Here is a 14924-nt window from a genome sequence, read left to right on the forward strand (position 1 = left end):
CACCACACACGCACACATACACCACACGCACGCACGCACGCGCACACACACACATAAACACACACACACGTAAAGGCATATCCATACACACACACACACACACACACACACACACACACAGACTCAATTTGAGGCCAAATAACTAAAACATACGACAAGGCAAAACAATGCATATTTTATAGTTGCTGATCATTATTAGCTTTTAAAACTAATTTCAAACTAATTCGTCTTCTAAACCGTTTATTACAATGCAAAGAATGGGACATGCACCATTATTCTCAACCACAACAAAAAAAGTACAGTATAAATGCTTGTGGTAGGTAACTGCTGGCCAGACTTGTAACGGGATCCAGAAAAAAGGGAAATTGGGGGGGAGAAAAATGATGCTGAGAATCTGCTATTAATCTTTAAGTTTCAATTTGTGTTCCTCTTGCTTTTTGGAGAAAGTTGGCAATTTAACAGGTAATCCTCTTTCGACCTAAAAGGTGAGTAAATCCAGTGTGGGTCCTCCTGGTCACAGACTACGCCTCACACTTTTCCTTTTGTGCTGTTCTAAAGAGGACTGGATGCTCACTCACATGGGGAAAGGGCGATAGTGGAGCTAGCATTTAGAACACTGTAATACTAGTCTTTAAAGGAGCACAGGCCACTCTGACCTTAAACCTTCCTAGAGCACATACTATTACAGATGACTGAAATGCTCCTGACCCAGGCCTCCCACCCTATTTGGAGGGACAAAAGTGCTGGCGAGTGATGGCTTGACTGAAGTGTTTCACTTCCATCACAAGCGCTTGTCTTCATGAAAATAAACCACTTGATTACTCTTTCAGCCCAGACAGATAGATAGATAGATAGATAGATAGATAGATAGATACTTTAATCATCCCAAAGGAAATTTTAGGCATCCGGTAGCAAGACAACCATAACACAACAAACGCATATACACACATATATCACACATAAGAATAAAAATCCTCACTGAAATGCAATGACCATGATAAGGTGAGACACCATTGTAGATTGTGTGTAATGATGATAGTAAAAAAGTGAACAGTGCAGGGATTTAACAGTGCAGTAGATCCTGATAAAATATTCACTATGACTGTAAAATATAAACATAATACCCTATGAACTGACCGACTGAATAAGAATAAGAATACGATACCAATACCTGGGCCAATACCAGTATTTAATTAATAAGCGTCAGGTTTACCTTAAATATTGCTTTCTTAACTTTGTTAAATGTCAAAATGCAACAAATACATAGATATACATTCACTGAATTGTGATTTATTTTTCAAATAATAAATCATGCACCGCAACGTTGTAAAAAATAAAACTTTCAAAATGAACAGGAATTACAACTTGAGTGTAAACCATTCAAACACAACAGCACAGTGGTCAAAAAGTAAACCGGAATTCCAGTATAAATTATATGTAGTATCTAGACGTACTGTAGAAGTGAATTGAATAGATCGTCCCCATTGTCATTTTACCCAATCTAGATATTTGAGTCAGTATCTGCCAGATATCAGTATCGGAACAGTGCATCCCTAGTTAGAGCCCAACCGATAATGGATTTGTAAGGCCAACACTGATACAAATATGTATATTATTTAAATATTTATTTTAAAATCCAATATCTTGATATATCGCCCGATAAAAATGTAACCCTCATGTTGTCCTCGGGTCAAATGGACCCGTTTTCCTATATCAGTGTTCTTTTCGACTACCCAATTGTAATTACCCAAAATAACATGATTGATTCCACACAACGCTCTTTGGCAAGTACAAATCTCCACTTCCACTCACAATTTTGGGGCGTCTTATTCAATTTTATAGCATTTGAAAAAAAAAATTGAAGTGGTTTTGAAATAGTATTGAGTAAAAGTTGACATATTCCAGTCTGATTATCCATCAACATCCATTCCTTTAATTTTAGTCCAAATAATTCCACATTTCTGCTTTTCTAACTCAAACATTAGGTATATTTTCCCTATAAATGAGGTTTACTGACCATAAATTCCAAACATAACTGTGAAACTAAAGCTAATAAGTTAGTGTTACGTAGAGTTGAAAACGTGGAAACGTGACAAACATTAAAAAAAAGCGTTAAAAGTGTTGAAAAAAGGGACAAAACATAAGAAAAAGTTAAAAACATTGATACAAAGCGTCAACAAAAGTGTTGATTTTCTAAATAAATTGCAAGTTAGCATTTTTCTCTGAATGCTGACTATAAGAGTCCCTCAAATGAATAGGTCTAAAAACCAATTATGTAACGTGTGTGACCAACTGATGCCTCCATGTCACATATTCAAAACGTTATCTTTTATTTGGTACTTGAAAGTTTTCGATTTCAACATGAATTTAAAAGTCCCTATTTTTTTAGGACTTGCCCAATTTGAGTCCAAACTCCCAATGCCATTAGTCCGATTGTAAATAAGTACATTTTCCCTTAAAAAGAAGAAATAGTCTTACTATGTGAATCTATCAAAATGCGTATGTCATCTTAGGGATTGAACTCTGATGGAGCGTTGCTCAGTAAACAATGAAAATGCACCTTTTGATTGAGTTATAATTGCATTTTTATTTTTGGGGGCAGCCAACATTTCATATGAATAAATACAAGCTATTACACCTATTGCATTTTAATAATTGTAAACTGTAGAGTCCAAAGGAAAGTGGCGCCTTTGTTGTGTCTTTCACTTCAGAGTCCACTGTCCAACATTTTCAACACAGTGTTTCTGTCATGAATGGACTTCCAATCTTATCAGGACAGTCTCGCTTACTCTGAAGTTGGAGAAACTAGCCTCGCACAGGATGAGCACCTGCACATCTAGACAATAGTGCAAGCTTGCCGATCCAGCAAGAATAATAAGTTGGAGAGCGTCGATTCCCCCCCCCCCCCCGGTTGGTTCTACGTCCCTGGAAGGCTTGTCAAATAAGCGATGACACTGATCAGGTTAAAGTGAGATGGGCTATGGGAATATCTGTGTTCTTTGATCAGAGCAATGACACTGTGTTTAATCAGCCTGATAGCCCAGCCTGTTACCCTGCTTACCTTGCCACACTTTTCCAAACACCCTACTTCTCATTTTAAGATAAAGTCTCCATCAACTCTGCCGTTGTTTTTCCTCTTCTTCTAGACCAGAAGTGTCGGAGTACATCAGCAGTCTGGTGACCCATGATTTTTGGCTTCTGAATGTGGCCAATACAACTGAGCAGAGTGTGCCATCATGACTATTCTCCCACGCTTCATCTCACTGTGTCCAGAGCAATGTAATTAATGCTGGCGGAGCATTTACTGTTTGGGGAGTTTTTTTTTTTTTTTTTTGCTTCTCTCAAGCTTAGAGCAGAAATCTGTCCAGGGCACGACTCCAGATATCTATTTTTCTAAATAAGTAGTGATGACTGAGTCAGGAAACAGTATTTGTACTGGGTATCGGGCGAGAAGGAGAGTGGGGTTAAATAAAAAAAGGAGGGGGGATACAGATGGCCGGTGAATGTATAGATTGTGGAGGAGACTTGGTGAGGGGGAGGGGGGCTTTTCCTCGGGCTCTGCTTCCACAGAGTGACTTAACCGTGTTCTTTTTGGGCTCCTCGCTCCAAGATAAGTCCCCCCCTATCTTCTTTTCACCCTATGCAACAGACCATTTATTTGTTTTGACTCGTTCTCGAGAGCCCACGGGATCGCTCCTGTCCAGATTCCGCACGCTGATACAAATCAAACAAATGATTGCATGCAAATAAGGGTGAGCGTGGAGGAGAAGAGCTAAAGACTATATTTGGCTCATGTCACATTCACACGATGTGATTCATTCGGGGGAATAAATCCTCGGTGTCTAGCAGCAAGCAGCCCCGCTTCTTTTCCAAGGAGGACATTGTATGTTTTGTCTGGATAAACCACCTAGGCCTCACACAGGAGTAATGAGTGAAATCATATTGAAACCCACCGCGACACTTTAATTGTTTGGGAATGGGAGCAACGCCACCTTAATTGAAATTGCACCAGGGGTAGGTTGGAGGTCTCCTGCCGTCTTCGTTTTCTCAGCATAGGCTTTGACAGGCTTACACAAAGGCCAGTATGAATGTGGTACATAATAAATCAAGGCTCTATTGAGGCAGACACTCAGCTTCCGCCTTGTGTGAAACGCCTTCAAAGCCTAGTATGATTTTTGGACCTTTTTCGATAAGATCTAAGGTCCCTTTCTTGTTAAATCCTACCGAATGAAAAAGTTGTGTTTACCTATTCGTTTGTCGTCGGCGTTCAGCCTGACCTTAGTCGTGTTCATATCAACTGTTGAGTTCAATGAATTGAAAATGTTATTATTTTCATTTGATCATGAACTGACTCCAGCATAAGATCAGTCACTTGATCTTGTAAACTCCCCCCCCCAAAAAAAAAAAAAAACGGCCTCATTGATAAGCAACTCGGAGCCCCTCTGTTCTTCGCTGATGAAAAGATCGCAGAGTTATAAGAATTGTTTGATGTTCCGACGATGACATTGTGAATCCGTTACATAATGTGTTTAAAATTCAAAGTGATGTTAAAAAAAAAAAGAAACTACATCTGACTACAGATGACAAGGGCTGAAAGGGTAATTGATTTCAACTTTTTGGACCTAAATTGCTGACAGGTAGAGACACATTATCCTCTGGCCTCCGCGATTTGATTAAGACAGAGGACGCTCATTGCACACATCTGAGGGGGGCCGGCCTGGTTCTGCTCTCTGCTCTTTCTATCTCTTTTTTTCCCTTCTGTTTCAGCAGAATAGTTTATTACCCGTGGCATTAGGATTCAGTCCATTGGTACAGCTTAACAAGGGGTCTTGACCTTTTCCAACCAGGTTTTTTTCTTCTTCTTCCCTATAGGTGGCTGGGGGAGAAGGTTCACATGGCCATATCGAGATATTTTCCCTCAACAGGCCCACGCCGAGGACTGTAAAGAGCCTGCAGGTGGGCTCCGCTGTCCGATGTCTGGATTATGTGCCAGAACCTTCTCCGCCTGAGGAAGTGGAGGCTGGAGTTCCCAAGTCCACGTCGGGGATCGGCGCCAACATTTGTGTCGGATTAGACGATGGACGGTGAGAGACCGAAAGCTACACAGAAAGCTGCAGACACACAGGAGAAGAAAGAGAAACACGCTTTTATTTGATGATTGTAAAATGAGGTCCACTTATTCAATTCAATTTTATTTATAATATCAATTCGGGAGCACGGCAACAGCTTCAACCATGATTTTGGATTATAACATTTGATTTATTGGAAATAATCAAATAATATAAAACAGCACAATAATATCGGTAGAAGTTAGAACACAGTAGGCCTCACATGTTCCGTCTGTAAAATGATATCCTGCAGTATACTTTGTTACGGTCCCCTGAGATCTCTAGTATAGATTTGCTTGTCAATATTTCATCAAAGCAAGAAATAAGAGTTGATACCCTCGAGGCATCATCAATAATGCTACCAAGATTAACAGTTCCACTTTCAAATCCAATAAACCTTCTGGTCCCTTCTGTGTAAAGCCGAGGGTGTGTAATCTCAGTGTCGTATCACAGTTACTGTGAACACATTGCTTAATATTTTGGGGATTTTTTCTTTTTTCTTTATTAACCCTCCTGTTGCCCTTGGGTCAAGTTTGCCTTGTATTTAAAAGTTTCTACCTCATAAATTTGTGATTCTTTGATCCATATTGTCCAAATATTATTATACAAATGGGTTCCATTTAACGATTCTTGCAAGTTAAACTATTTTTGAATTTTGGGTGATATATTTCCCCCAAAAAATAACTTTGACAAAAGACAAAAACATTATGTGTGTGTGTGTGTGTGTGTGTGTGTGTGTGTGTGTGTGTGTGTGTGTGTGTGTGTGTGTGTGTGTGTGTGTGTGTGTGTGTGTGTGTGTGTGTGTGTGTGTGTGTGTGTGTGTGTGTGTGTGTGTGTGTGTGTGTATATATATATATATATATATATATATATATATAAATGAGGTTTCTTGACCATGAATTCGAAAAAGAACACAGTGTAAAACTAATGGTATTATATTGGTGTTAGTGATGTGGACAGTATGTTACAAAAATGTTGAAAAAAAGCATCAAAAAGCTATTAAAAAAGAGTCAAAATAGCATATTTCAGTTTTAGTTTTGACCTGGGAGGACAACACAAGGGTTAAAAAGGGACATTAATCGACATGTAAATGTGACAGATTTAGCCATGCAGGGTAATTTTCATCTGAAGTCCCTAGCCAGGGAATAAAGAAAAAGGACAATCAGTAAAATAAAGGACAATTTCAGCATTTTAGCACACTGGAAAGACTGTTCCCTCCAATGCTGCTTAACATTTTCTTCTCAGACAGAGAAACAAACAGCGATGTGCATTTGTCATTCTTAAGGTGACAATGAGACGCAGCAAAGTTCAGATGGTATTTCAAACATGAGAAAGACAGAGTGGTTGCACGTGCACAAGGCTTCGCTCCAAAGTGCACTGTTAAATCAAACTGCATGAAAACGAAGCACTCTGTCATTTCAAACGACGCTCATTCATCACGTTGGCCTGTGCTGCTTTGGTTCTTCCAGCATCCTGGTCTATGGCAGCGTGGACACTTCAGCACAATGCCTTTTGACCCTCCACAACCCGGAGGGCTGCCCTGTGCTGTGCCTGCAGCACTCCCCTCGCTTCCTGTTCGCAGGCCTGCGGAACGGGACCATGATGGTGTTTGGAAGAAGTGACAACGGTAAGGCGCGTCAAAGATTGCTTTGTTTTCAGACTGATGGCTCAAGTAGAAATACAGATGCTTGGCAAAGTTTACACACCCATGCTAAAGTCGAATTAAAAAGAGGAATAAAAAAACATCTTTTAGAAATTGATCTTTATGCCTTAATTCAAAATAATTAGGAAAATCCAACCTTTTAAGGACACAAATTGTTTTTGTGAATAAATAATGTATTGTAAATAAATAAATGTTCTTCCTTAAAATACAGAGGGCATAAGTATACAACCCCCTATGTTAAAGTCCCATAGAGGCAGGCACATTTTTATTTTTAAAGGCCAGTTATTTCATGGATCAGGATACTATGCATCCTGATAAAGTCCCCCCCCCCACCGCATCATCACATACCCTTCACCATACATGGAGATTGGCATGGTGTTATTTCAGTTAGCTTATTAGCTGGGTTTGATTTGCATTAAGAGATGATCTTCCGGAAAGTTCCCCATGCCTATCTCTATGGTCGTCTGTTCAATCCCCAGACCAACAGGATAAAAAAAAAAAACTCATTACTTTTATTATTACCACCACTGAGGTGCTCTTGAGCAAGGCCCTTAACCCCAACCTCTCCAGTGGAGCTGCTCAGTGGCCAGCAGATCAGACTGTGGTTGTACTGGGCAGCTTCCAGGTGTGAATGTGGAACTGTGAGAATGTGATCAGGGCGTTCCTGCAAAAGAGAACCTCCCCTCAATAAATAAAGGTTTAAAAAAAAAAAAAGATTCCAAATTCAGTAATACATTTACTAAATGCTTTTTTTTTTATAAGCTTGTACGTCTTGTAGTTACAGTAAATGAGCCTTGTTATTGTGAGTTTGTTCTACCAATGTGAAACAAACCCAATGAGACAAACAGCGTGCACTCATTTCACAATAAATTACATTTTTTAATCATTTTGTTGGTTATTCATAGATACGAGGTTATCCGATGTTTCATATCTATTTTTTGCTTTCGTAGATAGATACCGGAGCTTTTGTCTCCTAATGAAATGTGACAAGGGAAATGGACCGAAAAGGTATTCTATAGTTAATTTTAATGGGGCTTCATCAAAAATGTTTATTTTTTCCTACTGTGAAATAATTAGTCAAAATGAGCTTTAGTGATGTCATGCATCAGGAATTTATGATACAGCTATTTAGTAAAGATCTTTTGTGTTAAAAACAAAATGCTTTTTATTAATTTGGCTAAAAATATTAGGATTGTGTGTCATGTGGGATACACTTTCCAGTTGACCCATTTTCAAAACGAGTCGTTATATTAATGCTAGACCTGGAGTCCTTTAAACGATTGCCTTGGGATCACTTTCCCTTGGGCGCCTGGGCACCTCACCTGGTAGAGCGGGCGGCCACTTGCAGAGGCTTAGACACCCCACCTCAACGGTTGCATGTTTGATTCCGACCCTTGGCTGCATGTCATTCCTCTCTTTCTCTCCCTCCACTTTCATGCTTCAGCTCTCCTATCAAAAATAAAGGCCTTAAATGCCAAAAGAAAATGAAGAATGTATTTCTCTAGACGCCGTATTCCCCATTTCTACAGATTCTCAAACCCACTGTAAGTATGAAAGTAACACTTCACTATGGGGTAGATGGTGTGGCGTGTTTAGTCGGGCATTGCACATGGCCATGGGGGCTTAACACCGTCTCAGCAGTGGTTTGCAGTGTTCACAGACAACGGGAGCACAATAGCTCTATCGCCGGGTTCTTCTTACCTGGCCGCAGTATGTCAGCGTGGCTCCCCTCCTCCTGTGCCCCTCTCTCCTCCCAAGCAGAAAGGATGATTAATTACACCAGGCTGCCGCATGCCGATTAAATATTACCATTCATGCTTTGTTAAAAAAAAAAAGGGGGGGGCAGGAGAAAAGCTCTGGAGGGTGCCATGACGTGTGCGCACATCTGTTGAAGATGTATGCCCTTGACTAGTATTCTGCCGTCTAAAAACGAGTCTGAAGCAGCCAGGAAATGCCAAAGCTTCGATGGAGACTTGTGGATACACCCAACACATTGTTCCTTAGTGAATGATGAACTGTAGCGCTCATCAGTGAGATATCCACATAAGACGTCATGTCAAACGACAATTTCATATTTTAAGTTTTTTGCTACAAAAAAGTCGGGTCCCCCGCTGCGTTAAAGAGGGAGATGCGGCTGTCTGGCTCAGCGCAGGGGTCCGGACGGGCATTTACAAGAGTGAATTTTGAAAAGGTGTGAAAATGACCTTTGTAACATGCCAAGCAATTAACTGTAGAAGTCAGAAGGCATTGTTAAGCTATTCTGCAATGAAAGGCAGAAATAAACAACTCAAAATGTTAATTAAATGGCTGGGTGCACTCTGTTCTCTAATTTTGCTTCATTAACGCATAGCGAAGGAAATGCTTGTGTAATTCATTTTTATAATGTGCTTCTGGACTCAAAAGGAAAAAGGTCTGCTTCATTTTCACACTGATGAAGCAAAAAGAGAGAGCAATACAGCGAATGAGAGAGAGAACAACTAAGTGGAAAGTAGATTAAAGTGTACACCACCACTTATTAGCATGTGTGTGGCAAAGGTGCAAACACTGTGCTGCGCAGTGTGTGGCAAATCAGATGGAAGTATCAGTCTTTATTTGGTCAGCCTGTCGTTCACACTCCCAAACGTGGCTGTTTTTTTTCATTCGAGTGAAAGAAAACAAGCGTCCACTGTGAACCCTCCATGCCAGTATATGCTCAACAACGTTAAAAATCTTTATGAGAATTTTGAAAGCAAACACCGATCTTACTTGCTGTGAAAAGTGCCAAAAACTTAATTTAATTGTCTCGCTTAATGTGACAGTGTATAAAGAAGGGGGACATGTGTTTGGAGTTCATTAATTCAACTTGTAGGGCACCAGCGATGATAGCCAGTCATTTTAAGAGTTTCTTCACATGTTTTTTATTTATTTGTTTTCCCTCCAGATGATTTTTGGGACCCAGACTCCCGGAGATGTGTGAGCCTGGGCTCAGAACCGGTGCGGACCCTGTTGGTGTTGGACGACTCAGTGTGGGCAAGCTGCGGGAACTCTGTCACAGTTGTGGACATCTCCAGCCTCACCACTCAGGTAAATTACCTAACCCTTGCCTTTTGACCCTCATGTTGTCCTCGGGGTAAATTTGACCCGTTTTTGTTTTTTTTATCACAAAAAACGGGCCTTCGAAATAAGCGCTGAAAATGTCAACGTTAGCAATATCAAATCATTTTGGAAAAAGCCCATCAACAAAAGCATCAATAGCATTGAAAAAGTGACAAAAATGTCGGAAAAAGCAATAATAGTGTTTTTCATGGTTGACGTGAAGACAAAAAAAACTTCCATCTAAGCAAATTACAGAATTATCCATTATATATTTTATTCCTCCTTGAAGGGGAACAGAACAGAACAGTTGAAGTGGTTGTTGATACATGCACAGGGCTCTTCACTGTGCATATTATTAGCCCAGGGCTACTCTTAGCCTCTTTTCACACAGACATTGTTAGCCAAGGGTTTACTTAAGCCCAGGGCTACACAATTCACACTGCGCTCCTACTAGCCCGGGGTTAAAGGTATTTTGGAACATGTGACTAACGAGAATGACCCGTAACTGACTACTCCTTAACGACAAGCAGCTAGGTTAAAATTGTCGCCATTAGCTGGGCTTTTTCTATGAGAAGCCCTTTAACGCTAATTATCTCCTCTGTTGTCAAACAAGGCACTGCACTTTTCTTTGCTTTTAGCTAGATTGAGAATTTGAAAAAGCCTGAGATGGTTTGAAAGCTACTGGCAGGCTGGAGGACGTCCCCCAAATCGGTATCGCATCAGTAACGTTGACTCAGATGCTATCCGTTGGAAGCATGTGAACGGAGAATACCTAAACTGTTACCGACGATGTGACGAGGAAGTCGGGAAATTGGACAACAAAAGTGTCTTTTTTTCAAACTGGCAACTTTTTCAGTCAATTTTCCTGTGATAGCCCCGAGGTTTGTGGTGAGCAGGGCCAGCATGCCCTGGGCTAAAGTTGGGGATAGCCTGCTTGGAATGTGCCAGTGTTAATGCTTTCTTAGCCTGAAGCTAACAGCCCCCATAGCCTGGGGCTTAGCCTGGGGCTAAGTGCAATGTGAAGAGCCCTGTACTATTGCTAATTATCATCTGATTATTATAATGGTGTATGGCACAATTGTCCTGATATCTGTAAGGAAAACCATTATGTTGAGGTGTACTGAGTGTCTTATTTAATATGTACAGTACTTGGGCCCTATTTAAACGACCTAAGCGCATGGTGTGAATGCACTTTTGCTAATTTAACGGCAGGAAAAAAGGTCCATGCGGCAGGCACATGGTTCAAAGGTGTATTCAATCATCATAGTTGTGCTTTGGGCGTGACATGCAATCAACCGGTCAGAGTGTCATCTCCCATTTTCTTTTAAAAGCCAGGCACGTTTTTACCTTGCCGCATTGCTATTATGATGGCGGATTTGCTAAGCAGGAAGGAGTTTTGAGGCTTTAGACCAGGTTTCTATCACTTTCCGCTGCCTCAAGATAGCAATACGCCAAGAGTGCACCTGAACACACCTCCCTGTGAGACCAGCACGTCCATGGGCGCAAAGATGGCTGCAGGTGCATTTGCTATTAAATGACGGCAACTGAGTTGGTCTTACACTAGCACCTCTTGCGTCGGGCTTTGCGCTGCGCCGGGTGCAAGATAGCGCCCTATATCTTTGTGTTTATCCAGTTGTCATAACAATCAGTCTGGCCGTTTTTTTATTTACCGGTGCTGTTTTTGCATTGTTTGGAAACTTTGCCCATATCTATTAGATATTGAATCACGTGTTCTGTTCATTTTCTGGTTATGTGTATAGTATATAGTATTTTTTTGGACAGTTTTAAAACAAGATTTGTTTTGCCTGAAGTAACTGCAACTGGATGGAAACATGGGAAACGTTGCATACATACATTTACATATAGGTTAAATATAATTTCTTCACATTTAAATAGTTGTTTTAAAGCAAAAAGGCTTGTATTGTAGTTTGAAATAAAAAAAAACCTATGAAGATTATAATATTAAGCAATTTAAAAGCTCTTGTTTGAAAGGATTGTCTAACCAGCTAGATAATGAGCTATAAGAAGATTTGTTATATTTCTTCCCTGCTTACAAGGTCAACTCCACCCACCTGACAGCTGATAAATCGTCTGTCTTCACTAAAACATGGTTTGAAGACCTACATGGATGAATTGAGAGATGAAACTGCGAGACAAGGTGCTTTACTTGTTTGTTCAGTTTTTGCATTCAAGGAAATATTCCCCTCTTTTCATTTTTCTGAAAAAGATGTATGCACGCAGCCGTAGAGAGCCAGCATTGTAACCTGCGATGTCATCAAGATTTACTGCCTGGTGCTGCTGCATGGACAAGGAGTCCAACTCTTTGTCGAGTCATACAATGTGTTTTTAGAGCTCTCGCACACAAATAAGCTTCATTTAGCTGGAGTTATGGTACGGGAATGTACAGGCATTATCTCCCCCAGATCATCCGGGGTGTTGTCTTTGTCATGCTTTCCATTTCGGTGTAAGGTGTTTATGCGCACGGTGTGTCATTAGAGCCGCACGGGGGGGGTGGCGCCGCCTCCTCCGGCTGTGGTAGACAGTAATGAATGACAGGGAACAAACTCTTCTGGGCAATGTTAATGGGACTGTGCGTAGCAGTGTAAAATGGCTAGAAATGCTTTTGTTGAAAAAATGCTAGAGCGTGTGTGCTAATTAAGTTTACATATAGATACTGTGTGTCCTAATGTTTATATTTTTAATTCACGTGTTTTATCTCTTTTTATTTTTTAACAGATTTTGTGTAAAGCACTTTGAATTGCCCTGTTGCTGAAATGTGCTATAAAAATAAAGCTGCCTTGCCTTGCCTTGCCTTACTGTATATGCACATATACAGTATGTATAGTGAATTTGAAAAGCCAGACAAACTAAAACATTTTTAAACAAAATGAATGCCTTATCACCCACGTCATATTTTTCCAATTTCAATGTAAATTAGCTCCATTTCCACGGGAAAAAACAGAGGAGGATGACCCCATGCCACATACAAAAAAAACAGAGAAACAACATTCGTCGCAGTAGCAAACACTTCTTAAATCATGTAAAGTACATGCATTTACATGTTTTTATTCTCTTAAAAGTTGCAAGAAATCAGCTGCCAAATGTGAACTTTCAATACGGACCCAGCTACTTACTAAGTCTGCCTCAGGATCCTTATAATCAGCAGAGAGCTGAGCAAATGATGGCTCCTTTCTCCAGCCCAGTCCTCCAGAGAGACCGGCTTAATCAGCTGAATGGCCACGCAGCGGAGGCCCGGTTCTGGTTCACTGTATCTCCCACAGAGCCTAACCGGTCAGCTCTGGTTACTTCTTTGCTAACCTTGTCTACCTCACTAATATCTACTCAAGAGGACTGCGGTGCATTTCCAGGATCTGAAGAAGCAGTACTTTGGCACCTGTAGCTAGCTTGAGGGTTGTTTTCCCCCGCGGATGTTCACCACTTTGTTATATTTGCTGCACTTTTGAATCATTTATCCGCGACTTTGCTGGACACCGCAGCCCGTCTCGTTTGGCCCTGCAGATCGTTGCAACCTACTGCCTGATTCAGTCTCTTTTTAAATCTTCCCTGTCAATTTTATTGAACCGCGTGTGTGTTTTTAAATGCTAAAAACATTGTGAACTATGCCTACATTTCACTTAAAGGTCCCATTAAATGGCTTTAACAGTTAGTTATGCTGTTGTGTTAGTTACTATGTATTTTAGATTATGGGACACAGGAAAGAAGCAGAATGTTATATTAAAATAACAGATAACAGAACAATAAAAATATCACAGAATATTTTTGATAATTGATTATAAATTGATTAATATTTCATGACACAGTGTTTTTTTGGGGGGTTGGGAATACAAGGGCTCCAAGGAGCATGTGGTTTCACTCATTGACCTCCCAACCTAATGCTACTGAACTAACTTCCTCCTCTTGTCCATGTAGAGTTGTGTATTGTTGGTCTTAAATATATATATACAGTGGTGTGAAAAAGTGTTTGCCCCCTTCCTCATTTCCTGTTCCTTTGCATGTTTGTCACACTTAAGTGTTTCAGAACATCAAACCAATTTAAACAATAGTAAAGGACAACACAAGTAAACGCAAAATGCCATTTGTAAATGAAGGGGTTTATTATTAAAGGTGAAACAAAATCCAAACCATCATGGCCCTGTGTGAAAAAGTGATTGCCCCCTAAACCTAATAACTGGTTGGACCACCCTTAGCAGCAACAACTGCAACCAAGCGTTTGCGATAACGTGCAATGAGGCTTTTACAGCGTCCTGGAGGAATTTGGGCCCACTCATCTTTGCAGAATTGTCCTAATTCAGTTACATTAGAGGGTTTTCGAGCATGAACGGCCTTTTTAAGGTCATACCACAACATCTCAATAGGATTCAGGTCAGGACTTTGGCTAGGCCACTCCAAAGTCTTCATTTTGTTTTTCTTCAGCCATTCGGTGGTGGACTTGCTGGTGTGTTTAGGATCATTGTCCTGCTGGAGAACCCAAGTTCGTTTCAGCTTGAGTACACAAACAGATGGTCGGACATTCTCCTTCAGGATCTCTTGGTAGACAGCAGAATTCATAGTTCCTTTTATCACGGCAAGTCTTCCAGGTCCAGGTGGGAAGCAGCAAAACAGCCCCAGACCATCACACTACCACCACCATATTTTACTGTTGGTATAATGTTCTTTTTATGAAACGCAGTGTTCCTTCTACGCCAGATATACTTTGACACACACCTTCCAAAGAGTTCCACTTTTGTCTCATCAGTCCACAGAATGTTGTCCCTAAAGTCTTGGGGATCATCAAGATGTGTTGTGGAGAAATGGAGACGAGCTTTGATGTTCTTTTTGCTCAGCAGTGGTTTTCTCCTTGGAACTCTGCCATGCAGGCCATTTTTGCCCAGTCTTTTCCTGATGGTGGAGGCATGAACGCTGACCTTAACTGAGGCAAGTGAGGCCTGCAGTTCTTTGGACGTTGTTGTGGGGTCTTTTGTGACCTCTTGAAGGAGTCATCGCTGCGCTCTTGGGGTAATTTTGGGCGGCTGGCCACTCCTGGGAAGGTTCACCACTGTTCCATGTCTTCGCCATTT

General features: G+C 40.8%; 1 protein-coding gene across 1 annotated transcript in view; it reads left to right on the forward strand.

Moving 5' to 3' along the window:
• The first annotated feature begins 4839 nt into the window (after positions 1 to 4839).
• Positions 4840 to 14924, forward strand: part of LOC117942685 (rho guanine nucleotide exchange factor 10-like protein) — a 22460-nt gene continuing 12375 nt past the window's right edge. The window contains exons 1-3 of the mRNA XM_034868288.1: positions 4840 to 5084; positions 6578 to 6735; positions 9692 to 9834. Of these exons, the coding sequence (XP_034724179.1) occupies positions 6708 to 6735; positions 9692 to 9834 (171 nt within the window). The 5' untranslated portion in view covers positions 4840 to 5084; positions 6578 to 6707. The remainder of the gene's footprint in view (positions 5085 to 6577; positions 6736 to 9691; positions 9835 to 14924) is intronic.

Source organism: Etheostoma cragini, chromosome 4 (assembly GCF_013103735.1).
Source record: "Etheostoma cragini isolate CJK2018 chromosome 4, CSU_Ecrag_1.0, whole genome shotgun sequence".
Lineage (NCBI taxonomy): Eukaryota > Metazoa > Chordata > Actinopteri > Perciformes > Percidae > Etheostoma > Etheostoma cragini.